Raw genomic sequence first — 27,847 nt, 5'->3', positions numbered from 1 at the left:
AGCTAATACTTAGACACCTCTGGCACAAGCAATTATGTTTGTGTATTGAATAATTGATTCAAAGAGGGGGGAAGGGCTGCTAATCAGATCTGAGCATAATGAATTGATTTAATTAACAGGGGAATCCGAGGCTCTCTGGAAACTGCGCGCATTTATTCAGGAGCAGCAGAGGCGAGCGCGCCACACAAACTGGAAGAGAGGCGGCGCAAGTTTGCTTTTAGCAGTTGTCAGATTTGCAATTGGATTTGTTTGAATATAGTTGCTGTTTGGGAGCAAATGAGAGCGAGAAAGGGAGAACATTAACAGGGAGGAGGAGAGAGCTCAGCCGTTCAGTCTGAGCGTCTGATCCCACCGTGCGGTGCGCTCTCTTCCACAGATATTCCACATTTACATCGCTTTTAATTGTTTTTTTCTTCATTTTTTGCAGATTTTTAAAAAAATATTTCTTCGCATGGAATTCAGGAGGAGCATTCAACGCGGTCCGATCGTTATTTCTTCGCGTTACGCTCCAGCCCGGACAGCGGCTCCTCGTCGTGTTTATCGCCGCATTCCGCGTATGAAATATTGTTATTGATAGGAGGAGGAGGAGAAAGGGGGGAAACGTTCAGAAGCCAATTCGTCTTTCCAGGTTTTTTTCTTTTTTTCCCGCTGATCGAGGCGTAGCCTTAGTCAGCCGCGCGTTTCAAAGCCATTTCCAGGAGCGGAGCGAGCGAGCGGAGCAGCCTGCTGGAGCCGAGGACGGATCGCCCGGGGAAGGACTCCTCGTTCCTCAGGACGATGGTGTTGGACAAGGAAGAGGGTGAGTAACATCCTCTAACAGCCAAGGCAGCAAGAACCCGAAAAGTACTGACATTTTCCACATTGTTTCCCGTCACCCCGGACCCCTTGTGTTCGCGCTTCACGCACAGCCTTTTTACACATCATCAGGCTTTTCCACAGAATGTTGTGCGGATGCTTCTGGAAGTTATCCCCTAAAATCCCCCTCCACGGCCACTAAAAACGCGGTTTCCTTAGGGAGATGTGTTCATTTCGACACCATTTGTGCGTTTTTGATGCGTAATCAGGAGTTTGGATGTACTCACTCCTCCACAGACTGCGGAGCGTGTGGCTCCTAAGTGCTTTTCTCTTTTTTTCTGCTCTTCTGTGAAGTTGGCGAGGCAGCCTTTTTTGACATCACCGCGGGATGGGAGATGACAGCAGAGTGCTTTTAGCTTGATTGCAAATTATGGATAGCGCCGCGCGTTCGCTCACTTTCCATCAAAATAGGCCTACTTGCATTTCTTATCTATTTCAATGTATTTAGGTTAATGGGTGAGGCAATCTAATTAATTTTAATTTAAATCAAACTCGCCTCAAATGACGCCCCATTTGGTATCAAACTGATGCTGGATGTGCAGCACAGATTCATGCAGATTTTACCCTATATTTAAGTCAAGCTTCACAAAGGACTTTAGTGGATCTATTGAAAGTAGATCTGACTTTTTGTACTCAGTCTGGACACAGTATTTCAGTGTCCACCTGCTGACATTCACATGGATAGTATTTATGGATCGTCCTAAGTTTTTGGGTAAAATTATGTTTGTTCAGGTCTTCTCCATCCAAAAAATGAGTTTTTAAAAGCCATTATGTATGACAGAAAAATGGATATTTCATTTGATCTAGTGCCACATCTTTCCACTTACATGTCATGTCTAAAAACCAATAAAAACAAATTTGTGACAGACACACATAAATGAGGCTGTCTGGCTCCAGCCGCTAATCCACTCAAATGAACTCAACTGTAGATTTCTTCCTTTGGATGTGTGTCTTTCTAAAAGTTCTCCCATATGATTCATGATTCAGATTGCTTTTAACAGTTATTGGCTAAGCAATATGGTAAATGTACAAGGTGATGCAAATGGCATTAGTGGGAAAGGATGCACAGGAGCATGTAATGCAGTCAATACTACATTAACTACTGATGCCCAATTACAGAACCAGGGAGAGAGGCTTTTAGGAGCATTAGGACTTGCAGAAAAGCTGAGATCACCTGCTGCTCATTGCCTAAAAGCTTCACCCTTTATTTGCTGGGTCCAACCCGCAGCTCCAGCGTTTTGGCCAGGTTGGCTCTGGTCTCTTACGCTGCTGTGCCTCTTAACGTTTATTGGCTCTAAAGTTATAGGCTTGTCAATTCAACCCTCTTGTCTAATGTATCCTCTAAGTGCCCGCACAAAGTGATGTGTGCATGCAGCGAGAGAGGTTTGGTTGGTGTTTTGGGGTCTATTTTATTTCCAGATTGATTATGCCTGTGTGGGTTTGCATGAGTACCTTAAGTGTTAATGTTGTGACCCTCTCAGAGGCAGATCATCTGTTGTGTTTAAATAGGATGGAAGCAAGAAAACAGCGCTGCTGTCTGTTAGGCAGACTATTTGAAGTCTGACTTTCAGAAGCCTGCAACAGCGTGCGCTGCAGAAGCCATTACAGGAGACAAATCTGTGACACCTTATCATGGCTCCTTTGAGAAAACATAACATTTGAAACAGACAGTTTTAATCTTCATACCTCGCCTAAAGGATGGGGTGTTTGTTTTGTGCAGCTGTTGGAAAACGGCAGACACCTTAGCTAGTCACTTTTTTGTGAATAATTAGGTTCATAAAGTGAATCCACTACATTTCTGCTTGTAAAACAACCAAAAATGCAAGTTATAGTTATTAATGAACATGTATTCAAATTTTCTGCGTCAACATTTTACTTCACCAGCTTCCAATTTGTGGCTAATTTGGGAAAAAGGGGGGGGGGGAAATCAACTCAGCCCTTTTCTCTTTTTTACAGCAGGGAAAGAAAGTGATTTCATGCTAAAGGCATATTTTTTGATGAACATGAAGAGAAATCCTGTTTTCTCTATAAAAACAAAAACAAAAAACAAACTCCTGCTAAATTCCTGGCCCCGTTTGCTCCTGCATTGAAGACCCCATTATCGCCCTGTCCAGTAAAGTTTGTACATTCATAAGGCATGTGATTGAAAAGCAGTGCTCCAGATGAACACAGACTGCCGATCTGTCAGCTGCTGTAATAAAACTTGGGCTTCAGGCAGCAATTTTTATTTTGAAATAATAAGAACTGCTTCATTCTTTACCAGTGTTACCATGGTAATACTGTCTTGTAGCAATCTTATATTGATTTAGAAAATGGACAGTAATATTTCTTTTCTGTTATTTGGTTTCTGAGGGTTGATTTCTAATTTCCAGTTGGATATTATTTTTTATATGTACCTTAAGTCTTTTCACTTTTACAAAAGAATGCAATTTGCTCTCTTGCCATTTCCCTCATCTTATTGGTTTGCTCCTACCTCAAAATTAAACTTTCCCATTTCAAATATTGAAATTACATCTGGCTTTTATGCTCTAGGCCTTGAACAATATTACAAACACATTTCCATGTAGGATTTCTCTGAAGTCAGGACTTTGTAAAAAAAAAGAAGTCATTAAGCTTTAGAGGCACCTGCTCTGCCACCTCACTTCTGTAAACAGAGTTTGTCTGGGAGATGGTTATATGTGCAACCTTCACACATCTCAGCATGAGTCCTGAGTGTTTGATTTCTTCTAATCTGAGTCTAAAATCTCCCAAATGGAGAATTCACACTAGAGGAAAATTCCTGTCGCCACTAAACCTCTAGATTCTTATCAGCCCTGATCGTTTCACATTCATGAGTGTGGGAGATGTGTATCATTTCCACCATCTAAGTGGAATTCAAAGGGACTGAATTGAGATTTAAGCGGCGCGTGTTGGCGAGCGCGCCCACCTGCCTTCCATGTAAATGGCTGCACTCATCAGTGCGGCGCACAAACTCAATTATGCACTCTTCAGCTGTAAGAGCATCCCTTTTATTACTGCTAGAGGCCACATCCTCACCGTGTTATACACATTCCTGCAACAAGAAGTGCGTCCACAGCAGGCAGCACAGGGAGCAGAAGATCCCCCACTGTAGCACCCCACAATCACTGCTTTTCTGCACTTCAAAACCTCACCTTCAACATTTTAAAGTCTTTTATGGATCCATAAAAAAATAACTTGAAGGAAATATTTACTTTGGAACTTTTGGTTGAGAATAAAAGAGAGATTCAAGACAGCTTGTGATGAACTGAGAGTTTTTACAACCAAAAATAAGTATAATTTTTTATATTTATCCAATACAAATATTTAGCAATGAGCCTTTTAGCCAACTAACTCAAAACGTACCCATAAGTTGTTGTTGCAGCAAAATTAACGATGCATTTAAAAATCTCTGTTAAAATAATAACATTTACTTCCTAACAGTTTTTAAAAGTCTTTTCTCTTGTTTTTTTCACCCACTGGTTACTCTATGTATGTTCTGACTGTAGATTAAACTGAATTTAGTTACCTTGATGCTCTCTCTGGACAGCCGCAGAAAAAAAAAGCGAGACTGAAAACCCAACAAACTAACTGACTTCAGTAGATATGGCACTTACAATAAATTGTTAACTCCTGCAGATCTTCTTTCATCACCTGGGAAGTTTCAGTATCTGACAGTTCACTACTTATTACTAAATTTAGCCACTGATAATCTGTAGAAATGAATCCTTTAGGGAATATTTCTATAAAAATCGACTTGTCCTTAAATTTGGATTAGAAAATAATTCTTGTTTTTGGTCTACAAGTTAGAGGTCGTGGTAAAAAGTGGAGGAAATGCCAAACACAGGAAGAATTCTGGTATGTAAGGAGACAGTGATTGAAATTTGTATTATGAGATCAAGATGAAGTCAAACGCTTCTCTTTAAAGAGAAGCGCATGCGCCAAAGCTGTGGAAATTGTTCATAAGTGGAAGCTGGTGATTACATAACCAACTTGTAATGATGTAATTATTCCAAAAGGCAATTTGGAGACTTAATATATATATTTTATTATAGTGATATCTAATTGATGAAAGTTGAGAATCTGTGGGTTACTTCTGTCTTCTTAAAGTTGGAGTAGATCATTTTAGAGCTGAGAATGTTATCAGCATGAACATGTGCACAGATAGAACAGAAATCTAGTAAAAATAAAAATTCTTTAAGTGTTGACTGGAGCGTGGCTTTTTGTTCAAATCCCTGAGTCCATGTTTCTATCTCAATTTTTTTTCAAAAGCTCATTTTCCTTTAATTTTTTGAGAGCCCTATTATGCATTTGAGGAGTTTTTGATTTGTTGTCGTTTGCTGTTGAATGATATTGTTTGCCTGATCGCTGCTCTTGTGGATGTAGGGGGCAGCTCAGCCTCCAGAGATTGCTGCTGAGGCCAGAACTGTCTCACAAGAAGCTACACATCCTTTTGCTAAAGTTGTACTCCAGGGCTCAATATTCTAGTGATGTCAAAAATGTAACTTTGACTAAAACCGCACCTTGATCATTTTTACTTAATCGCAGACAGCACTGACGTTTTATTGGACTTTTACTGTTACCTGCAGAGTTTGGTAAAAATATTGTTGAACACAAGAAAAACTACATGTATGTTGAAATCCAGCAGTCTTTGTTGTCTTGTATCAAAAGAAAACTTAAAAAAATGACAAATTTAGTTTTTGGTATTTGGACAAGTTTTTTTTTTTTTTAATCAGGAACTAAAATCCCCCTCCGATCAGCTTTTGATCTATTGTACAACCGGTCTTTCAATAATGATTGTGCCGCTTTAAGCTAAAATTGTAAAAATATGGGATTTTTTTAGGACGTTGTCTTTGCTGAGCAACATTAATTCATTAGAAATTCACGTCTGAGTTGTGGACAGGATCCTCCCACCCCCAACCTAACATTACTGGTGCAACAAAAATGGCGAGCAACTGCAGAGGTATCCAGCCATACACTTTTGTCCAGCTCAGATGGAGAAAACAAAGACGTACATGGATATAGTCGTCTTCAAGTAAATGAAGAGCAGGAGGCTTGTAGCCCAAACATTGTATTTTCTACGTTACAAGTACATTCTTTTTCCAACCGCATTTTTTCGCCTGCTACTGATTCACCATGGTTTGAATAATACATACTCAGAAATCCAGTTCGAAGCTTAATTTTTTTTACATATGTCCTCCATCATTAGAAAAATGCCACAACAACATGGGAAAAACGCACAAAAAACGCTATTTTCATCAGAGTGGGTCTTTAAGGAAGGATAACAAGGGTTTCAAATGTCTAATATATTACATTTGTCTCGTTGGTAAAAAAATGAAAAATACAAATAAAGCCCAGAGTGCTTTCTCATAAATAAGATGTCCTCTTATTGGATGACCTTTAGTTTATAAAATCTTAAGTAGCTAATTAAATCCTGTGATTAAAGAAAGTTGTTCTTTGCCCCTCTGGGGCAGCTAGATTAGATTTTTTGGTTATGGAAGTTGATGATTTAATCAGTGTTTAAGTGTGATATTTGTTGCTACAGATTTGGATGCAAATGGCATCTCCTGTGAACTTAAAGCACAATTTCATTTCATTCAAGCTGCTGTCTTTGGCTAAACTGCCATTTGGTTTTTGCCAATAACAAGAATTAGTCCTTGAGGAAATAAAGCCCAGTCAATCTTCATACGAGGTTATATATAGTGTTAAGGTGAATTCATTACAGCTGTATTCATAATGGCATATTAAATGGTATTTCTCTCCGGAGGATTGTTTGGTCGGACACGTCCGAGCTTACCCTGCCGCATGACATCACAGCCAATTTTCATAAAGGCCTCCACTCTAATTGTGCGACCACCCTCATTACTTACCCCATCAGGTGTGGGAGTGGGTACTTGAATGACATTAGAGGCCCATGCTGCCAAATAACTGCCCCCCGTGGGGAATTTGCATTATTCAAGATTAAAGAACCTCACACAGTGCAGCCCAGTATGGGTGTTCCTCCTTCCCATCCATTTCCAACACGCAGAGGAACCCTGAATGGCACACCTGTCTCCTGGAATATCCTTTCAAATAATAAGTGCGCAGTAATTGCTGGGGAGTGGGAAAGATTTTAACATCACTTCCTGACCTTGTGAGCGACACAAACTTTAGAGGACTGCATTTATTCCCGTCCAAATGCATTTTTAATGCCAACTTAAAAAAGAAAAAAGAAAAAATATTGATGCATTTTGTTCTGGGTGGCAGAAAGTGACCACGACAGGTCTAATGGACCTTTTTATTATTATTTATTAATTGATTTATTTTGATAAGAATCGTGACGTGACAGACAAGTGCCTCTTTGACTAAATCTTCCACTCGAAAAATCGGAATAAATTATACGCTTTTTTATATATATTGGGAGAACTTAAGATGCTTTAACTTAATATTTTTCACTTGAATTAGATGGCTTTAAAAAAAAGAACGGCATCTTAAATGGAAATACTTTGTCGCCACTTGTTTTCATGGTTTCATAGTAAACCCAAAAGACAGTCTCCCAAATGTTTAGTGCCGCCTGTCCTCCTCTCGTTCAATCTTATTCAATTACTCTAATTTTCTTTTAACTCAGTATCTGTTTTCGACAGCTTACCTTGCAAAGATGCAGTCTCGACCTTTTACTGAGCAACCAAGTGCTGGAACAAGTAGTCTTATGTAAAAAAAATACTAATAATTTTAAGGAATCTCTGCCAGTTCCATATCTTGAAAAAAACAAGAGCAATGAATTTAATTAGAAGGCTGTTGCATGTCTGTGATGCATTTCTTTTAATTAACCCCATGTGAATAAATTAAAAATAATAGGGGGCTGCAAAGTGTGGAAAAAAAAACACCCTAATGAAGTTTTCTGTTAATTGGAATAGAGTATTCAGCCAAACTACAGTGAGTGGGGAGCACCAGGAGCTAACAATGCCTTCTGTGCGCCTCAGAAAAGAACCCAGGGCCTTCGTGCTGACTTCAAGTGTAAGAAATGCACCTCTGACGTGATGGAAATGACCGCGGGCTGAGAGAAAAGGCAGTCCTGTTCCAGGCTGCTCTGCTGAGACTCCCCATGCCGCGCTTGAAGCCGGGCCAGTGTTATTGCAGCCCTAATGCGGCTGACTCATTTGGAGCGGATCAGGAGTAATTATGGTAGGAAAAGTGGCTGCCGACCATGGGGGTCAGGACACTTGTAACATGTGAAAAGAGCAATTATTCCAGAAGACAAAACCCTCCCTTATCCCGGCCAGTGCCAGGGTCAATGCAAGGGACGGCTGGGCTCAGTTTCAGCGGGGCTTATTAGCCATACCAAGCTGCAAAGTTTGAGGGAGTGCATCTTGTTAATGAACAGTCCCTGCACCGGTCCTGTCTGCTCTCCCCACTTACTGTGGGTGTTAATTATGTCATAATCATAGCAGGCATGCAGCCCCAGAAATCACCTCACAGACCCCAGCATTCAAACATTGCCATCTGGAAAAGTAGCATGCAGTACAGTAATAAAGAAGGCTTTTATAGTAAATTATAAAAGGGAAAACACAGTCAGCTTGAAATGTAATATTGACTTTTGGCTTTTGAGAGAGACTGCCCAATTTGAGAAGAGTTTATGCACGTGTCTCTTTGTGAGTGTGTGTGTGTGATCATGCATATCTTTTTTCTTTTTTTTGCTCTTATAACAGGGCCATGAATCAGTGGTCTTTGTTTATCATTCACAATTCGCACATCTGGCTGCTTGCAGCTGACATGTGTATTACAGCTGATATTATTACCAGATGTCTTGTTTTTTTGTTTTTTTTTCCTTTTAGTCTTGGCGACAGAAAATCGAGTCTGAGTTCAATTGCTGGGATGATGGAAGCGGCATGGAAGGAGCCAATTTCTCGGCACAATAGCAAGACATCTGCATCAGATCTCTATTAACCTTAGCGGAGGAGTCCTTGGCCCCAGGACAATTTTTATTTGGGATTTCCATGGCCACAGCATTTACAGTGGAGGCTCAAACACAAAAGACCTGGAGAAATTGGTGCCTCAAGGCTGTAAACTAATGAGACTCTGTGAAAGCGTTAAACAGAACCTTCCCTGCAAATCTATTCCTTTAAATACAATTGTTTGACATATTTGGCTTTTAAAGGTTTGGGTTTAGTAGTTTGGTAATTAAAGCGAATCTACAGTCAAACTGATGTTTGTTTGAATTAATAGATGCTTAATAAGTGATGATAACAAGTGCTTTAAAAGCTAAATGCAATTATTTAAAGTTGCATTGTGTTATTAGGCGGCTCGTTCACACTGTCGATTCAGCATGATGACTTCTTATTTAGTGCAGCTGGGAGCTAAAATTATAAGAGGCCCTGCAGAGAGTCGCCCACCCAGGGTCGACTCACACCTCCCTGAACGCACCGCCTCCCCCCCAGCCTGGTATCATAATAGCTGAGTGATTCTCATCAGGATCCTTCACCCGCCAACCCCCCCGCCCCCCACCGTGAACCAGGAAAGTCAGCATCACACCATGGCGTCAGGGCTTTTAATTGATCAAAAGGCATTAAGAAAAACATGGAAGCAGATGTAACTGTTCGCTCTACCATTAAAGGCTGAGTGCCTACGAGAGTTCCACTGGGAGTCCTTGCGCGCGTTGACAGATCCTATAAATTTGCCTACAGAATTTAGTACAATAAATAGAACAGATGAAACTATTTCTTCTAAGACTACATCATCAGTTGAAGATTGCATTGAATAACATTTATCGCTGCAGAAGGACTTCAGACTATAAGCAGAAAAATGTCAGTTTTGCGAGGGTGTGATGATTCGGATGATTGGGATTATGACAGCAGCAGGTGATGTTTAATCAATACACAGTCATCCTTTAGCTTGCACAGGAAGTGCAGGCCAGCTAATGGTGGCCCATGGCTTAACAAGGAACCAGAATGACTGCAGCACTGAGCTAATAAGTCACACCTCTTTCAGAAGGAGCAGATTGGAATTTGAGCTTTGACTATGTTACCACTCACTCTGAATTTAAGTTAAGAGCTTGATCTGAATTAGATAATATTCTGAAAAAGTTTGTACAACTGCAGTAAAAACTGAAATGTTCCCACCATGTTTAAATATTCAGCAATGTTGCAGTCCTATTCCTGTTGTCATTCAGAATTCTTACATTCTAAAAAACTCCACATTAGTAAGATTTTTCAGTTTTATTTAGTAATTCCCAGTGGTGTTTAATTTGGGATTTTAACAATCAATAAATAAACAAATTCACATTTTCAAACAGTGCTGTGACTGTCATTGGAGTTTGCTGATTCCAACTTTTCAACCTTATTTTTCCAGAATATAAGCATAAGACATACAGAGAGATTTCAGTTGCTGTAGCTTGTTAGCATGTTATTTAAAATTATATTTTAAAAAATCTGTTCAGCTCTGCAAAGAAGATTCATTGGAAAATGATCCATTTCTCTAATTTTTTTGCAAATCACATGGCTTTATATGTGTACTATGTTGTTTCTAGTATCTTTTTTGAGGAAAATAACAACAGACTGCAAACACATGTTTATGTACCGTCAGCTTATGGACAGTCTAAAAAGGGCCAAAAAAACATCTCTGTGAGTACTTTTGTACCTCTGCTTCATTGTGAACATGCAAGAATTTTGTGGATAAAATAAGGATGCCCCACATCTTTAAACCTAAACAATGTGTTTTCAGTCCAGGGGTCTGCAACCTTTAATGCTAAAAGAGCCATTTGGTCCAGTTTGTTACAGACTCAAACCCAGTGAGAGCAGCAAAGTCCGACTTTACTGTTAAAAAAAAGCTTTAAAGTTTTGTGCCCACTAAGCCTTATTTTTTATTGGTTTTTAAATACTCCCAGTAATTGAATTATTGCAGTGTTATGTTTCTATATATAGCAGTTTTGATGTATTTTACTTTGTATCAAAATTATTAGCATTTTAGAGCCCCTGAATATGGCAAATGCTTATTCTGGATAAAATAATTAAACATCAAACCTGATGTGTGTGTGTGTATATATATATATATAGTATTTTTTTAATATTTAAAGAGAGAATAAAGTAAAGAATAAATGTGGTGAGAGAAACTGGATGCTATCTATAATGAAAACACATGCTCTGACAGGCTAGTTCTTGGGCTCAGTAAAACTGACTACATATTCTTAAAAGATAGAATCTCAAAGAAAGGCAGATATGACAGGGCTTTACACACAGTGCTAATGGCAAATTAAATTCCTCTCGGGAAGGATATTTGGCAGGGCAAGTGCTGTCTCTCCATTTTGTGGGCTAAATGTGATGGGAAAAGGCATGCTTTTGGAGACATCAAATGACATTGGAAGGTCAGTGGCACTTGTATCTGTTAAATGGAATGGATTAAGTGGTGGTTGCCTCCTAGTCGGCTTCTTCCTTTCATAATGCCGCTTTTCTTTCTGGGAGGTGGCAAAACATGGAGGTTCTGTGCCTCGAGTGGTGACAGGTGCTAGAAAATGTCTTGTAGCATTGAGGGAATTGAAAAGACGTTTACCTTACAATCACTTCCTGTATGTCGCAGCTCTTTGTTGGCTTTGGCCTATTGCTTGTTGCAGTAACATCAAAACAGCTTTTTTTATTTTTGTATTTGCTTTGATAGAAGGTCGAAACCCACTTTTTTACCCCCTTGCAAGGATCTCAAGAAAGAGGCATTTTGTAAATCGCTCCTCAGATATTAGGTGTTCCAGCAAAGGAACAGATCTAAATGTTGGAGTGAGGGACCAGTGCTTCCTGCTCGTAGAAACGGATGTCAGACAAACTGCAAAACACAGAGCCCGGGTCGTATTAGACACAAACGACTGTCACTTTAATGGTGTCGTGCAAGGCTTCAAGTGTTGGCTGTGAGCAGCATATAGCAGCTCTAGGATAGGTTAAGCTTTTTTCCTTTTCAAATTTGGTGTAAAGCACACATGATGTGTTTAAGGAGTGTGTGCAGGGGTGCTGGTCTCAACCAATTAGAAGTCATTCTCATGAGGTGGAGGAACAACCTCTTTGTGTAATTAGTTCTCTTATTTAAAGCAAAGATTTTGAGTAGAATAACTAATTAGGTGTCATAAAAGTCAACTTAAATTTTTTTTTGTCATCCTTGAGGGAATTGCTGCTTTCTTTTCCTTTTTGCACATGCTGAAGCACACGCACGCACCCATGCACGTACACAAAGGCTCTCTCCTCATTAAGACTGTTTTTAGTTCTGTAGAAGCCTGTCAGACGAGCGCTGTTGGCGTACCTGCAGAGAGCTCCCCTAACAAGCCGTGAAATACAGGTAGAAGAGTCCACCCTTATCCACTGTGGCTTGAATTTGAAGCTTTTTAGCTTCATTTACACTGAACATTGGTATTTATAGCAGGTTTTGTGATCCTAATGCGGCAGCTTCAAGGGGTCTGTTTGGTGGAAGGAGGGAGATGTGGGAGCTTGAGGGCTGGCGGAGCACTAATTGATGGCTCCCATCACCGGCACTGGACCAATTAGCCTCTCCCTTCTACCTCTGATAAAGAAATAAGATGGCTCAACACCACTGGAGTACTTACTGACATATATACCAGAGCCATAAATTTGACTAACAAGCTCTCCTGTTTCACACGCCTCTTTTTTTTCTTTTCTTTTTAAGGGGACATGCTAATTATGTTACACTTATAGTGTTATTGATGGCCAAAATTTGCTGAGCAAATCTGGACCCGATAAGCCACCTCGTGAGTTCTTTTATTTGTGTGTGAAAGAGACAGGAAGATAGAGGAGGGGAGGATTTTCTGTTCCAAACAACTGAATATGGGGTGAGGTTTTGTGAAGGAAAGCAAGTTTGATAGTCTGAAAAAAAAAACGCAGAAAGAATAAAGTGATGCCAGCTGAGGTTGTGTTTACTTGTCTAGCAAAGCCAAATCATTTCTGACTACACAGTGCCCTTAACACTGGGCTCAAATAAAATTAAATAAATACAAAATAAAACTTTTATTTGGTCTGTACAAAATAATAAGTAACATTTACAGTGTTTTAAAAAGGTTTTTTTACAGCACTGCAGACATTCAGAATGTTGGACTAGTCCCACGCCATGAAGAATGCCTCTTTTCCCTTAAAAAGGAGGGAAAAATGCGTTTGGAAAGTAGAGTGGCAAGTGGCGTCCACTGTGTGTTCTTTTAGATGGATCAATAGCTCAGTGTGTGAGAGAGTGTCTTAAGAGCTGTTGTCCTGTGCTTTCAGCTGTGGCAGACCTGTTAGTGCTACAGAGGGGAGCTATGCGCCCCTGCCTCTATACCAGCAGTGGCCTGAGGGGGGCTTTTAGTCCAAACACAAATGTCAAGCACACATAGACTATTAGTGTTTAGTGCAGTTATTAAATGGACTTTATTTGTCCTTTAGGAGGCTAAAAGGCGCACTTAAAGGGGACCTGCGTGACAGCAGGGCAATTTGTGAGTTTGGTAACTTAGGCTTGTTGGTCGCAGACACATGAGTACAGATAAGTGTAAAAGGAGGAAACGCTCTGAGTGTGTGTTTGCACGAGCTCCTGTGTTTGTGTGCACATTGCTGTTTGAAACACACAGAGTGAGTGTATGCTAAAGAGCACTTAGGCCATAACATATCTCACTGGGGTCTGGTAGCAATGTTTTTGTGGTCAGAGGCTTTTTAAAAGGTTAATGTTAATCCATACCAAACAAAGCCCAAGAGGAGCTTTTACAGCTGTGGACAGTTCAGCCAAATGGGCTTTGATGAAATGGTAGGTAAGTAACATACTGCACAGCTTGCTGTAAATACAGCACTAAGTTAAATGCATATTGTGTGTTTTTTTTTGTTGTTGTCAGAAATCCAGCAGAAACGACCCTGTTGCTTCTCTACCGGTGTCACTTTGTGCGTTTCCATTGGATCAGGCGAATCCAGACTCTGTAGTCCAATGTGACCTGCATGCCTATCTACACGGAAGACTGTTTTCTCTAATGCATATGAAACAGCGAGCCGGTGTGCCGTGGACATGTCCAAGGCCAGGCAAAGATGCCTGGAGAAGCGAGCGACTTATCAAGCAGAGAACATGAAAAGTCACTCGTGTTCCCAGGCCGTAAATCACGCACGGCTGTTTGTCTCCTTATCACTACAGGTGTGCCGATGCTCTCCGTCCAGCCCAAAGGGAAACAGAAGGGTTGCGCTGGCTGCAATCGCAAGATTAAAGACCGCTACCTGCTCAAGGCCCTCGACAAATACTGGCATGAGGACTGTCTCAAATGTGCCTGCTGCGATTGCCGTCTGGGGGAGGTGGGCTCCACCCTGTACACGAAAGCCAACCTCATCCTCTGTCGTAGAGACTACCTAAGGCAAGAACCGGCGCTTTTTTTCCTCACTTTCAAGAAATACAAAAGTCTCTCTATTCCAAGAGCTTCTTCCTAGTTTCAATGTCACCACAGCCAAAAATACACAAAGGTTCATGCGTTTTAACAAAGAAAAACAATGGCAGTTTGATTTTTTTATTTCTTGTTACACACTATTAGTTATAACTTGAATTAGTTAGCTGTTAACAATACTTATAATGCACATTTTTATGCCCTTTTTTTTACCGCTTTCAAAATAGAATAAAAAAAATAGATATAAGTGTTTGCCAAACATTTATTTTGAAACTTCCTTTTGACTGTGAAAAACTAATTAGTTATCTGGCTCATTTAAACAGTTCACTAATTAGTTATTCACTCATGGCATCACATTAAATGAGTCTCTTTTTGTCGTTGTTGATACATCTCTTTCATGCCCATCTCTGTGTTTACATGAACATGAAGGACCTCAGTCATGAAAGCTGTCAGTTGTCGCAGAGCTGCAGGCTGTGAGAATTCTCCAGGCAGGCTTGTTGCTTCCCTATCCCCCCCCCCCCCCCCCCCACCCCCCTCGTTCCTTCTTCAGATGCCCCCGCCATCTGCTTGTTAAATTAAACATGACCATTTCCTGGGCGTTAGGTCACATTCCCTACCATTTATCTGAGAGGGAATCCCCCAGGGGCTGACTGAGGGATGCCGGTGCCCTATACCCACACACCCCCCTTTACACCCTCCCCTCAAAAGCTCCTTCTCTGCATTGTCCTCCCCCTTTTTCCTACTTCCCTTCTGTCCACATGTCTCTCAGCTTTCTGTTCTCTTCAGATCACTTTTATAATTCGTGAACCCTTGTCCGTGCGCACCAAGATGAGGTCCACCTTGTGTTTTCCTCCTGCTTCTTCCTTTGCTCACAGTGACACCTCGTTTTCCTCTCAGGTCTTTCTCTGACCCAGCAGAAGCTTGTAGCCCACTTGAGAGGTGCTCAGGGACGCTCCGTTTAGATAGGCCATTACCATCCATCAGTCCCCACCCACATTTAATGCTTTTAAGATGCAGTGAAAGGTCCACTAAGACCTGATGTTTCCCATAGAAGGGGCAGATGGTGCAGATGAGGTAATTTTTAATGGGGAAATAACCAAGAGAGTGCAGAAATGATGAAGATTGGACTTTCAATGGATAAAAGGCATCAGCTGGAGGGACAGCCACCCCAGCCCAGAGGCGGCAAGTGTGCAGCCAACACAGGAAAAGGACGAGGAAAAGCTTTCTTGAGATGATAAGTTCTGTAGAAAGGATAACGACAGGAAATCGAGAGCTACATCCCGCCTCCCAAAAAAAAAAAAAAAAAAAAGAAAAGAAGAAAGAGGAGGAAGGTTTTCTGCATTCCCTAGATTATAGAGAGAAATTTATCCCACACCCTGGTCCTCAGCCTGGGAGAAAAGCAGAACACTTAAAGTTGGAGATGCTTGAGATGAATTCTATTACGGAACAAATTAAAGCTGTTGCCTTGCATCTCAAGAACAGGCTGTTTAAGAGACCAGAGTAATCTAAAGTGGGTGATGCAGCATCCGTACGTCTCCAGTGCCCCCCCCCCCCCCCCCCCCCCCAGATTCTTTTCTCCTTTTCGGAACGTAAGTCCACCTTCACATGTAATATCCTGTATTGAAGTTAAATGGCTCCACAAAATTAGCCACCAGCACTTCATTAAATAAAAGCAGTGGATCAAACACACTGGGGTTATCTCCCAGGATTTGGAAGTCTGCCATGCTCACATTAATTATTATAGGAGCTCCATCTGTGACTGTCCTTCAGTGGTATTAACAACCTGAATGCACTTACACATGTCTGAGTTTTCCTTTTCAAGAAACACAAAAGAAATGCCTCTACACACCTCCTCTATTGTCCTCTTTCTCCCTTCATAAGCATACTCCACTTTTCTTTTTTTTTATAACAGCCTCTTTTTGCCATTATTTAGGCACTTAAACACTTTCTTCCATCAGAGAAGGGAATAACAAATTAATTAGGCTTTTATGTCTTTGGCCAATATGCCCAATGTGTGATCAGCAGGACTCGAAGACTGATATAATTTAATCTTCCATTTCATATAGTAGAAAGGACATACTGGAATTGACTTCCACTTATCAAAACGAGCTATAATTAGCTGCAAGAGGAAATCGTGTTGAAGATAATGAACAGTCTAAGTTTCCCACAAACCGATGAAGTCGCAGGTGGAGGAGGGTGGCACCGCACAGATACCACCAATTTTCATGTCAGACCTCTTTGTACCCTTTTTAGAAATAAAAAACCCAAAAGTTTCTGTTTTTGGGGATGGGGGCAGAACAGAGAAAGAAAAGACGAACACTTACGAAAATGACACAACTGTCAGGAAAGGTCAGACCCTGCAACGCATGCATTAACAGCTTTCCCTCTTATAAAATCTGAAAAGGCCTGCGCAAGCTGAGAAGAACTTAGAGAGCAGGTAAAAAAAAATTACCTCGAAGAGCTACAGCCCAATTTAGGGGAAACAGTATACAGACAGATGATAGACTGCAGGAGCTTTGAAGGTTTGAAGTTAGCAAAGCAGCACGTTGAAAGAACTTAAAGAAGGCCCTCTTTTTCTCTGAAGACCCATTGTAATAACTCAATAACAAGGGAGGGAGAGCTTCTTTATACTGCTGCTGTCCGTCTTCCTGCAACATCCCACTCATGCTCTCGCAGATACTTTTTTATCTCCTAAATAAGAAGTCTTTTAATGAGTGCTGTTGTTCTGCTGTGTGGAATAAAACAAAAAAAAAGGAGGCGTGGGTTACATCAGGATGCATGCTGTGTTCATATATTATATGTCTTATTCCAACATTAAACTAAATATTTTATAAATATTTGCTGTTTTTAATCTTAAAATTGGAACGATTGTGCTCATGAGTCAACTTCAACTTTTCAACGTACACTTCATCAATGTTTTACAAACTGGAGCAGGGAAATGTTGCAAACAGCTGTGGACAATACAATTAAATTCATTAAGTCACAGTTTGGAATTTCTTTTTTTTTTTAAATAAGAATGTGTTGATAATTTTCTACTTTCTTTTGGAGAATATTGGTTTATTTAATCCAAATGACCAGGGAAATTGAAGTGCATGAGCCACTGCTCTCCCACAATGCACCTCATACGTCAGAACAATATGTGGGGATTCTACCGAAATTAATCTATTCATGTCTTTCAAAATATCTTATTTAAAATAGAAATGACGGTTTAAAAAAAAAGTAACTGATTTTTAAAAGCCATATTTTAGAGCCATAACACACTCATATGTAGCATTTATAAATACCTGACACAGAACTGTTTCACAATGTTTTATGCTCTTCTCTTGTTTTATTACTTTGTTTCTTGTATTTTAAAGTAGCTGTTTTTGTGTGTTATTTTAAGATACAGTTTTGCTTAGTGCGTACATGTAGAAAAAACTTAAATTGCAAAGATTTGTAACATATAAACAACTATTTTATGAATTTAAAAACAAAATCACCTTTTATGATCTATCAAAGTTTTGTATATGCTAAAAAAAACTATCTCCACTCCATCGTGACAGAAACAGGTTACAGCTAAAATTAAATTTATTTTAATCCTTTCAGAAAAACATTAAAACCAGAATATACTGTAATGCATTTACTTTATAAAGTTGGTAGCTCACATGTGGAAGTTTTAAAGATATGCTTTCTGAAGACTTTCAAAGCCCGGAGCTAAACCGCAACCTAACTAATCAGCCTTTTCCACCTCCTCTGCTACGGCTGCTGTTTCAGACTGAATTATATATTCATCTTCTTTACACTCCTCATCCTTTTTTATGGTTACTGAGGTCTACTGGAGTCTTTTCCAGGAACATTCAGGAAGAAGACAAGGTTCATTCTGAACAGTTGACCAGCCCATCAAAGGGCTATACTGTACATTACAGAGAAAAGCCACATACACATGGGAGAAACATTCAAACTAAAGCAAGAAAGGATCCAGCAAACACTTAAGCCGTTGAGCCAACATTGCTTTTATGACAGACAGAACTTTTTATAAATATTTTTTAAACTATTTACTTACGTACTTAAATAAATAGCAAAAAAAAAACATCTAAAAGTAAACTAACAGACTGAACATACACAATCCAGGTAGCCTATGGGAGGAAACCTGTGTTAATACCGGTGTCATCTGTTAACCAGTGAGGAGACAAGGTGCTGCACTTCCAGCTAGTTGCAGACTTGTAGCGGATTCGAGAGGAAAATTGAGCTACAGTTTTCTAAAACAGAGAAATGTGTTGATGACTCGCTCTAGATGGCTTTTGGTGAGATACATTATTTTCTGCACTATACGGCGCACTGGATTAAAAGGATATCAACCATCGTCAATAAATGGTCTATTTTTGAACTCATGTTGTATGTAAGGCGCGCGTTAAGTGAGATAAAAGAGCCAGAGATCAGTTAGTCAGACTTTGGCTACGTTCACACTGCAGGCTGAAACGACCCAATTCCGAATTTTTTGCCCCTAAGCGGCCCAATTCCGATCTTTTCATGACAGTCTGAACGACACAGATCCGCTCTTTTCAAATGCGACCCAGGCCCGTGGGTTTGCCGGCCTGATTCCGAAACGTAGCCGATCTTTTCAATTGCGACCGCCGTCTGACCGGCCAGGCGACTTGATTCCGAACCGTACGTCATCGACATAACAAACGTCATCATTTTGCGTTGAAGTAGGCTGGAACGAGAACGTAAACATCAACCATGGTGGACGATGCTGCTGAGACCCGTCAGTGGAAGGGAAGGGAGGTCACTGAATGGATTATTATTTGGGGTGATTGCTCTTTTCAGGCCAAACTCCAGGGCTCTTATCGCAACTGGGCGGTTTTTGAAAAAATTTCCAGCTAAATGGCAGAGCGTGGTGTTGAACCTTTCACGCGATGACTTTTTTTTCTTTCTCCCCTTTCCGACCGTGCTCAGAAGCGCGGGGGACCCGAGGCGATCCTCCTCCTCCTCCCTGTTCTGATCCTTAGATTCTCCAGAACGGGTTAATAAAGAGTCCATAGCATTTATTCTGAGGGACTCCCGACTCCATTGCCTTCTTAAAATGAGAAGATTGTAATTGTGCTGCTCCTTCGTGAAAATAAATGTAATATTACAAAAAGAGCTCCGCTTTTGACAAAACTGTTGTTGACATCCATTGTTAACGTTTGCTCCGCAAACAACAAGTGACGTCGTTCACCGTTGAGTATTCTTCTGGCTTCTGCGCATGCGGGTCTCGTTTGGGTCGTGTCACGGTCACACTGGAGATCACAAAAGTTCGGATTTACTTGGAAATGTGAACGGTATAGCAAACAAATCCGATTTTTTCAAAAAATCCGAATTGAGCATTAAGCCCTGCAGTGTGAACGTAGCCTTTATCACCTGCGTTCACAGTAACTCCAGAACTCATTTGAGACATGCTACACATTAGCTTAGTCACACAATACCTGTAACCCCTTGTTTGCAACACGCAAAAAACAACAGACTGAAACCACTAAAACAAACGTTACTGTTACTGTGTGTCTGATATTGCTACGTTAGCTGCAATAGCATTTCTACAAAAAAAAAAACATTGTTTGCAACTTGTAAAAAAAAAAACGTACTAACATTTTATTATCAGAGCGACGTGTGCCTCTCCAAATCGCTTCAACATCAGTACACACAACCAGAATTAATCAATTTATAAAGTGCTCTGGATAATAAGGTGCAATGTCATTTAAACAAAAAGGGGGGGGGTATGTTAAGTGCGGAAAATATGGCAATTCAGAGAACTTTTAAGTTAAATAAAACAAGACCACACTCACTATGTGGGATTTGAAAAGAAGGAAATGCTTAAATGTCTGGCTGTCATGCAAGTGCTTTGAGAATTTGGTGAATAACCTTTTCCATTGTTCAGATTTTGAGCTTTATGAGCCGCTCAACAGCTCCTATCCATGAGAAAGGCTGTCATCACAGCAGTGAGTCTAAGGTCACAGTTTATCGAAGGAAAGTATATCAGTATGTCATCAGCATAGCTGGAAAATGAGACAAATCACACAGGTGGATAATCTGATTGAGAGAAAAGCATGTAAACAGGAAATACAATCTGACCTTAAGTTAAACCTCAGACATCCCAAATGTACTGGGTGTTAATGAAGATTTGAAGTTGTCTATGATGACTTTTTATCAATTATCCAGGAATTTATATATTTATATATATATATGTCCTACTCATCTAAAAGCTCAAATGAACAAAACCATCTACCAATTTCCATTTGTCTCTGTTTTTTATTAGTGTGGGCTCTCACCTGATTTTTACACGGTATGCAGAGGGTCTCTTCACCTAATAACTAATAACTTCATGCAAAGGGGGAAAAAAAAGTCTACTGTGTTTTAGTGAGTCCTTCACGCTGTAATCTTCTCCTAACACATAGAGCTTAATTAAGCCATATGTTAGTTTGCCATTAAAACCCAGACGCTTCAAGGCTTGGCTGGGGAACTGTGTGAATGGGACATTGCCATGTCCATGGCCTTTTCCTTCTCTTCCAACTTCTTTGCGCCAAATCTCTTTCTGTGATTGTAAATCACATAGATGATAAGGCAATCATGTTTGCAGGAAAGAAGTGGGCTGCTGCTTGATTTGTAGGTGATTGAGCAGGACTTGCTCACACACACAAAAAAAGATACATTCAAATGTTGTACTTTTGCCTTAAATGTAACTTTGTGGTCCAAGGGCATGAATATTTGCAGTTATTTTTTTTTTTTGCAAACGTAAGCATTTGAATTTTTGGTGCAACATTTACCCCTTTTTTCTATTTTCAGACTCTGAGCCCTTTATGGAGTTTTTTTTTTACCATTTATAAAATGCAGTATTTAAAAAAACGCGAACCCAGTTTTCAAATATGGACGAGGTACAGTGACACCTTTGCAGTGATTTGACACATTGCTTTACTGGAAGGTAGAACTTAGAGTCAGCAGCTATAACTGGACTTTTCTCAACAGTCATTTTTTCCAACCTGTATGCATCAGTTAAGCACTATGTCTGCAGCCCAGCCTCAAATGATAGAGACAGGCTACAATGACAGCTTACGATAATCTTAGTAGCTTTTATAGGAGTGTGAATACCAGTCTATGTAGGTGACAAATGTTGGTTCAGTTCCTTAATAGACTCTTTTTTTATGAGAGGGAGAAAAAAGGACTTTATTACATGGGACTCCTGTCAGCCAAGATTTGGTGAAATATGGCAGAGTTTCTTGGTATGAACCAACTAGTCATGATGCAGCTCTGTCACTAATAAAAAAAAAAAAGATTTTGATGCATAGAAAATAATCAGTTTGCGGGATATTTGATTTTTTTGTTGATAGTTTGACCTTTCCTTTAAAGATGTCTAATGCCCAATATATATTTATTTTTTTCCATTGCAGATATACCAACAAGGATTTTTATTTTTTGCTCATTTTTACGTTTTATGCCAATTTGTGTTTTATCTGATTCCTGTAAACAAAGGGTTAGGTTTGTATTAAGGTGCAATATTTTGGGGAATCTGATCATTTTTACGATTTATTAAGTTATTGTAAAAAAAAAGTATGTGAACTACAAACACTAGTAAGTGATGATGACTAAATGCAACCTGGAATTATCCACGTCTGCTCTCATTAAGCCATTTCCGTTTTTAAAGGCATGTGTCCACAGTAAACCTTTTAGCTAATTTTCATGTTTTTATGCAGATTACACTACTTCTACATAATCATAGTCACAAAACAATTACTTGAAGAATGTTTTGACATTTAGTAGATGCCTTATATAAAAATTAAATTTTATTATAAGAAAAATAACATATCACTTGTCAGCAAGCAAAGTGCAAATTAGACCATTGTTGGGCTGTTGAGTCATTCCTTTACCTAAAGTCCCACACCAATCATCTCTTGATCTATTGCAAAAGTGTTCCCAGTGGTGTTTTCATCATTATGATTATGTTTTGTGAAGGCAAAATCAAAAAACTGTTGTAGGACAGTTTCTACACAGTAGCAGTAGTTTATGAGAAATTCGCGTTCGAGTTGTGGGGGGGGACTGTTGGCGTGAAGTAAGCCCACCCTTTCCTATTAGTTTACAGCCCCTCACAACCCCAATCTAACATTAGCAGTGCGACACAAATGGCGAGCATCATTGGAGCTATCCAGCTGTGAAGTTCTGAGCCAGATACCAGCTCAGACAAGGAAGACAAAGACATGCATGGATCCATTTGTCTGTAATGCATCAGAATGAAGCTTGTAGCCCGCCGATTGTAGCATCTACGTCACTACTACAAGCTTTTTCTTGTGGCATTTTTTCATCTGCTCCTGATTTATAACAATTTAAATGAAGTAATACTCAGAAACACAAATTTAATCTTAGTTTTCTTTATATATGTCCTCCATCATCAAAAAAATGCCACAAGAACATGTTAGACACACCAAAAACACAATTTTCATTGGAGTGGGTCTTTAAAGTTACGGTTAATCAACATCAGGTCTGTATTTCTGATTTCTGCTAAGTGTTAAAATATGTAAATACAGATGATCTACCTGTATCGCTGTTCTATTTCATCATTTTAAACAAAAATCCTGAATATGCTGGTAGCCTATGATTTAGACACTCAATTCTATTCAGAAATACTGAAATTGATCTGTAAAGAAAAATAAGTCACATGGCAGTGTGTATAAATAACTCACATAATGCTGAAAGTTCTATCTGGAATGATACTCTTCAGGCTACAATGTGGTCCTTACAAATTTAGTTCTGGTTGGTCTCCATCACTTCTAGACCCCCTCCCCATGCAACTAGTTCTTTGGCACCACTGTTGCACCAACTCTCTGCTGGCCTGCAGCCAGTGCTTTGGCAGTCAAATCAGAAAGGATTAATCCTGAGATGGGTCAACTGCTCTGTTGGAAAAACACCCCGACATCTCTGGCTCCAGTAAATTCCCATTAAAAGAGCATCAGTGTCTCATTAAATATTAGGTCAAGAAATTTTTCATGCATGTCATAATTAGATCGTTAGATTCCCATGTTACGACCTGAAAGTTTTTTTTTTTTTTTATTTAAATTAGATATATTGTGGGTTCCGGTGTTAATGGTCTAACTTCCAAATTAAATAATGGTTACTTTCTGTACTAAAGAAAAAAAATGCAGGACAGCAGATAGTTGAGTTTGTACATTTGTTTGCTCATTTATGAGGTTGTCTGGGATAATTTCAGTTAGAAAGAAAAATGCTTTTATGTCCAGTATACAGCTCAGATAATCCAGAGCAGCAGGTTACATTTAGTGCCACACAAAGTTGTTTATTGTAAATCAAGAGTTATAAAATCAAAAGGACAATTTAAGAATTCACACATTTGGGGATGAATGGTGGAAAACGATGAAATGAAGGTCAGCTTTGTAGCAAGATAATTGGTGCAGTTATCTGATAAAATAAGACATTTGGTAAAAGCAAAAGCTGTTGGGTTCATAAGGGGAAAAAAAAACACATTCCCTGCATAACTGAGTCTTCTTGGGGTGGCAGATGCCAAATGTATGAGAACACAGCTTTTCTTTTTCTTTCTTCCTTTCTTTTACTGATTCAGTAACAAGTTGTAACAATGTCTCAGTTTAACACCCTGTGAATCCCTCTCATGAAACATAACAAGCTTTCTCTGTTTCTGTCTCTACTGCAACTATGGGGCAGTGGCCCCTAATTAGAAGCAGAGCTGTTGGATAGACGTTTCCTTTAACAAGGTGAAGGGAGCTGAATGGGACAAGCACAAACGAGGCAGAATATCAACACTCCGGCTCTCCTGTCAAAGCCACACAAGTTTGGCGAAAAGTGTTTAACATACTGCTGGAATGACAATCTGCAGTTGCCTTATCGCCTCATGCAAAGCTGTGAAGCGATCCTTCTCCTGCTGCAGAATATATAAATCTATCTGTGATCCCAAATCTCCAAATTAAACACAGACAGAAGCTTAAACAATGAGAATGTAAATCTGGCTGGGAAAAGAATTGTGAATTTGCTCTGCTTTGGGGAGAGAAAAGCTCTATCCCATCTTTCTTTTTGCATTTTGACCTTTAACACTTGCCTCGCTTGCCTCCTCCCTTACAATCCTGTTGTATTTTTGTTTTTGCACCAATAAATTGTAACTCAGAGTGAAAACTAAATTTTTTTTTAACATTTTTCATTGTTGGCAACAGCGAAATTAAAAATTCTTGATGCCAAAAAAATTATTACACTATTAAAGTCACATTACAGATGTGTGTGAAATTTTAACTGGCTTTTTTTGGTCTCAATTTGTGCGTGTTTTGTATGTATTTCTGATGATTGCGTGAAGCAAAAAACTACATTTTTTTTAAATTAAAATAACTTTTTAAAAATACTAGTCAAGTTGTAAATTTTGTTTTTGACGTTCCTTAACATGCATACATGTTTTTAGCATCCCTGTCGCTGCTGCTGTGCCACACCGGCTCGTTCTTTTATTACAAAACAAGTAAAAAGAGGTGGGTTGATCTCTGACTTCTTTTTCCTTTCTGCCTTGCAGGCTCTTTGGTACAACAGGGAACTGTGCAGCGTGCAGTAAATTGATCCCAGCCTTTGAAATGGTGATGAGAGCCAGAGATAATGTTTACCATTTGGACTGTTTTGCCTGTCAGCTTTGTAACCAGAGGTAAGAATGGGTCGCTTAAATCAACAATAAAAAGAAAAGAAATGGCTAGTAGCTTCTATACCAGATCTGTAGGATTTTTTTTTTTTTTTTTATTTGATAAAGGTATAGTTAACATTAAAGGGCAAACAAATAATTACCAACGTAATGTTGGGACTTAAAGCTGGTATTGCCCTTAAGCCAATTTATACAAGTAAATGAGCAAAATTGTAACTGGATTTCATTCTTTCAGCTAAAACTAAGGTTTTAGATTTTGCAATAACACATGTGGTGACACCCAAAAGAAATACATTTAAAGTTCCTCTCTGATCATCGATGATCTATTGTAAAAGCATTCCCAGTGGTCTTTTAAATATTTTCAGCCAAAAACATTTTTTTAAACTGTAGTTTTCTAGGATATACAGTAGTTTCTGCAGAGCAGCAGGCATCCATCAATACTTTGGCTCTAAAGTTCTGCGAGGGACTATATTGGCAGCGTAAATCTGCCCTCATTTCCCATCATCCCCTTGTTTACACTCTCTCCCACTAGCTTACAGCACCATACAACCCCAATCTAACATTAGCACTGCAACAAAAATAAGGGGGCCATGTTGGAGCTTTCCAGCCGTACAGTTATGAGTCAGATGCCAACTCGGACAAGGAAACAATGACGTACATGAAGCTAGTCAGAGAGAGTGTGGCCTGCCAACTGTAACACTTGTGTCCCTCCTAAAAGCTTTTTCCGACAGATTTTTTTCATTTGCTCCTGATTTACAACGATTTGAATAAAGAAATACTCTGACATGCAGTTTTAAGCTTAATAATCTGTATATATGACCTCCATCATGAGATAAATGCTAGAAGAACAAGTTAAAAACACCAAAAACCCACTCTTTCATTAGAGTGAGTCTTTAAATTAATTTATATGAGGCAGGAATGAAGTTCAAAGTTGGATTGAACTTCCAAACATATGTCTTGCTTAACAAAAGGACAAAAAAAGAACTTCACAGCTATAGTACAGTTTTACCAAAGGGGCAGTATCTAATATAAATCCCACAGAGAACACAAAGCCAATGGTGTGACATCTATAGAATATGACATATCCGAATTTTGCTTTTGACTCCTAATATTTTGTAGGTAATGGTCCTGGTCTCAAAGCGGAGCATCCTTTGCATGCTTGTCAGGGGTGCTGTGACCCTCTTCCTTCACACAGCATAAGCCCATTAACCTTGTGCAGTCTAGATTCAGTTACCATAGTGAACACCTGCTGTAAGGGAATTATGACCCCTGTCTCTCTTCTCAGCTGGCAGACATGCAGCCGGGGCTCATCTGGCAGAGCATTGCCATGGCTGTGGCTGTTACCAGCTTTTTGGGTTTGTTTTTAATGTGTTATAAGCTTGGCATATTACTGAGGCAAGCTGTTTTCAGCCATGCTCTTATCTTCCCTCTCCGTAAGTCACATTATGGAGCTGTGTCCACTGTGTCACACAAACAGCAGAGTATAAAAAGGGGGTGCCAGGCTGCTGTGGGTTATTTTCCCTCTTCAGTTGACTTAGAGTTTGAGAGGGGAAAAAATGGTTTTGAGCACTCGAGCTAAACTGGTGTGTAAAAAAGCTAACCATTTCCTGTGAGACTCCTGCGGCGCCTTAGCGTATTACCAAGCCAAAAAGAGAGTTGACCTGCCTTTCATTGGATGCCAATGGTCGTGTCTGTTTGCTTTCAAATAGGACGTTTTTTTTTTATTTGAAGTCATTTGAAATAGTTTTATTTGAGGTCACCCATTCATGATGACCATGAAAACGGGCTTTGAATCTGTGATTCTGTGGTCTGTGTGATGTGAAACATCTCTGTACTGTCAAACAGAATCATCATCTGCTGCTCTTACTGCCAAACACACACACACACACGAACACCATTTTTAATTAATTCCAGTAGTTTTGTGTCTAATGAGGATGGCTTCTTGTTTTGTTTACCAACAGGTTTTGCGTGGGGGACAAGTTTTTCCTAAAAAACAACATGATTTTGTGTCAAATGGACTATGAAGAAGGCCAACTGAACGGCAGCTTTGAGACGCAGGTTCAATAGTTGGAACCTTCATGCAGCAACAGTCGGCTTCACACCTTACACGCCAGATGGATGTTCTGCTGCACTTAGAAAAAGACAAGCGTCCGTCTGCTTGCCTGCAATACTTTTTAAGACACCTTTATCAGTCCTTAAGGACTGTATTGTAAATGTTCAACTTTTTGCCCCTCCCACGCCCCCGTCATCCCTTTGCCCCCAACATTGAGCAGTTACAAATTTTGATGTACAGTTGTGCCTGCTTAGCTGAGCACTGTATTGCTTGTATGTTTTGTGAAATTTGTTCAGGTTTGTTTTTCCTTTTCTTGAAGAAATGGTTCACTGGAGGGTATGTACAGTCTGTTTTCTCTGTATATATAAACCGGAACATTTATTTTATGAAATGTAATGCAATTTTATTACTAGTGTGAATTAAAGATTCTTAAATGTTCACAGTTTGTTTGTTTTTTCTCTTCCATTAAAGCCAAAGTTGTGGAAAGAGTTTGGCTGAAAAGTCAACTTAAGAACTGAAATTTTTTAAGATGCTTTTATGCAGATCTACAATCAGTTTTGTTGTGCAAAAATAAAATAAGTAAAGCTTTTTATTGAACTAAAAAGTAGCTTTGTCAATAGTTCATACTTAGACCATGCAGGTGTCAACCATGAGCTGCTCTGTGATTCATGCCTCACTAATTGCCATCTGATTATGAGGTTCGGAAATGAAATGAAACAGCAAATAAATGAGAGAAAATAAATGCTCATTGAGTTCAAACTTATTCAAACTCATCAACCACAGAAGTGCAGAGCTGCAGTTTTCCCAGAAGGCTTCGTTAATGGAGATTTGTGGCCATGTCGGTTTGTCAGACGAGTTTTTTTCTAAAACGCAGACAAAGAGCCAGTGGAAAAAAGTAAAGTAGAGCTGTCAAATCTGCACCTCATCCATCAATAAAATGTTT

At 39.5% G+C, this 27,847-nt stretch overlaps 1 protein-coding gene across 1 annotated transcript; it reads left to right on the top strand.

Annotated features, from left to right (window-relative positions):
- On the top strand, nucleotides 1-27,344 carry LOC101162198 (rhombotin-1). Its single transcript, XM_004067015.4, has 4 exons — nucleotides 1-799; nucleotides 13,966-14,179; nucleotides 24,732-24,857; nucleotides 26,813-27,344. The coding sequence occupies exons 1-4, from the start codon at nucleotides 778-780 to the stop codon at nucleotides 26,916-26,918; spliced, it is 468 nt and encodes a 155-aa protein (XP_004067063.1). The 5' UTR covers nucleotides 1-777; the 3' UTR covers nucleotides 26,919-27,344.
- The last annotated feature ends 503 nt before the right edge of the window (nucleotides 27,345-27,847 follow it).

The sequence above is a fragment of the Oryzias latipes genome, chromosome 3 (assembly GCF_002234675.1).
Source record: "Oryzias latipes chromosome 3, ASM223467v1".
In the NCBI taxonomy this organism is placed as follows: domain Eukaryota; kingdom Metazoa; phylum Chordata; class Actinopteri; order Beloniformes; family Adrianichthyidae; genus Oryzias; species Oryzias latipes.
The sequence above is the reverse complement of the archived record's forward strand: the minus strand, read 5'-3'. Positions and strand labels throughout refer to the sequence as shown.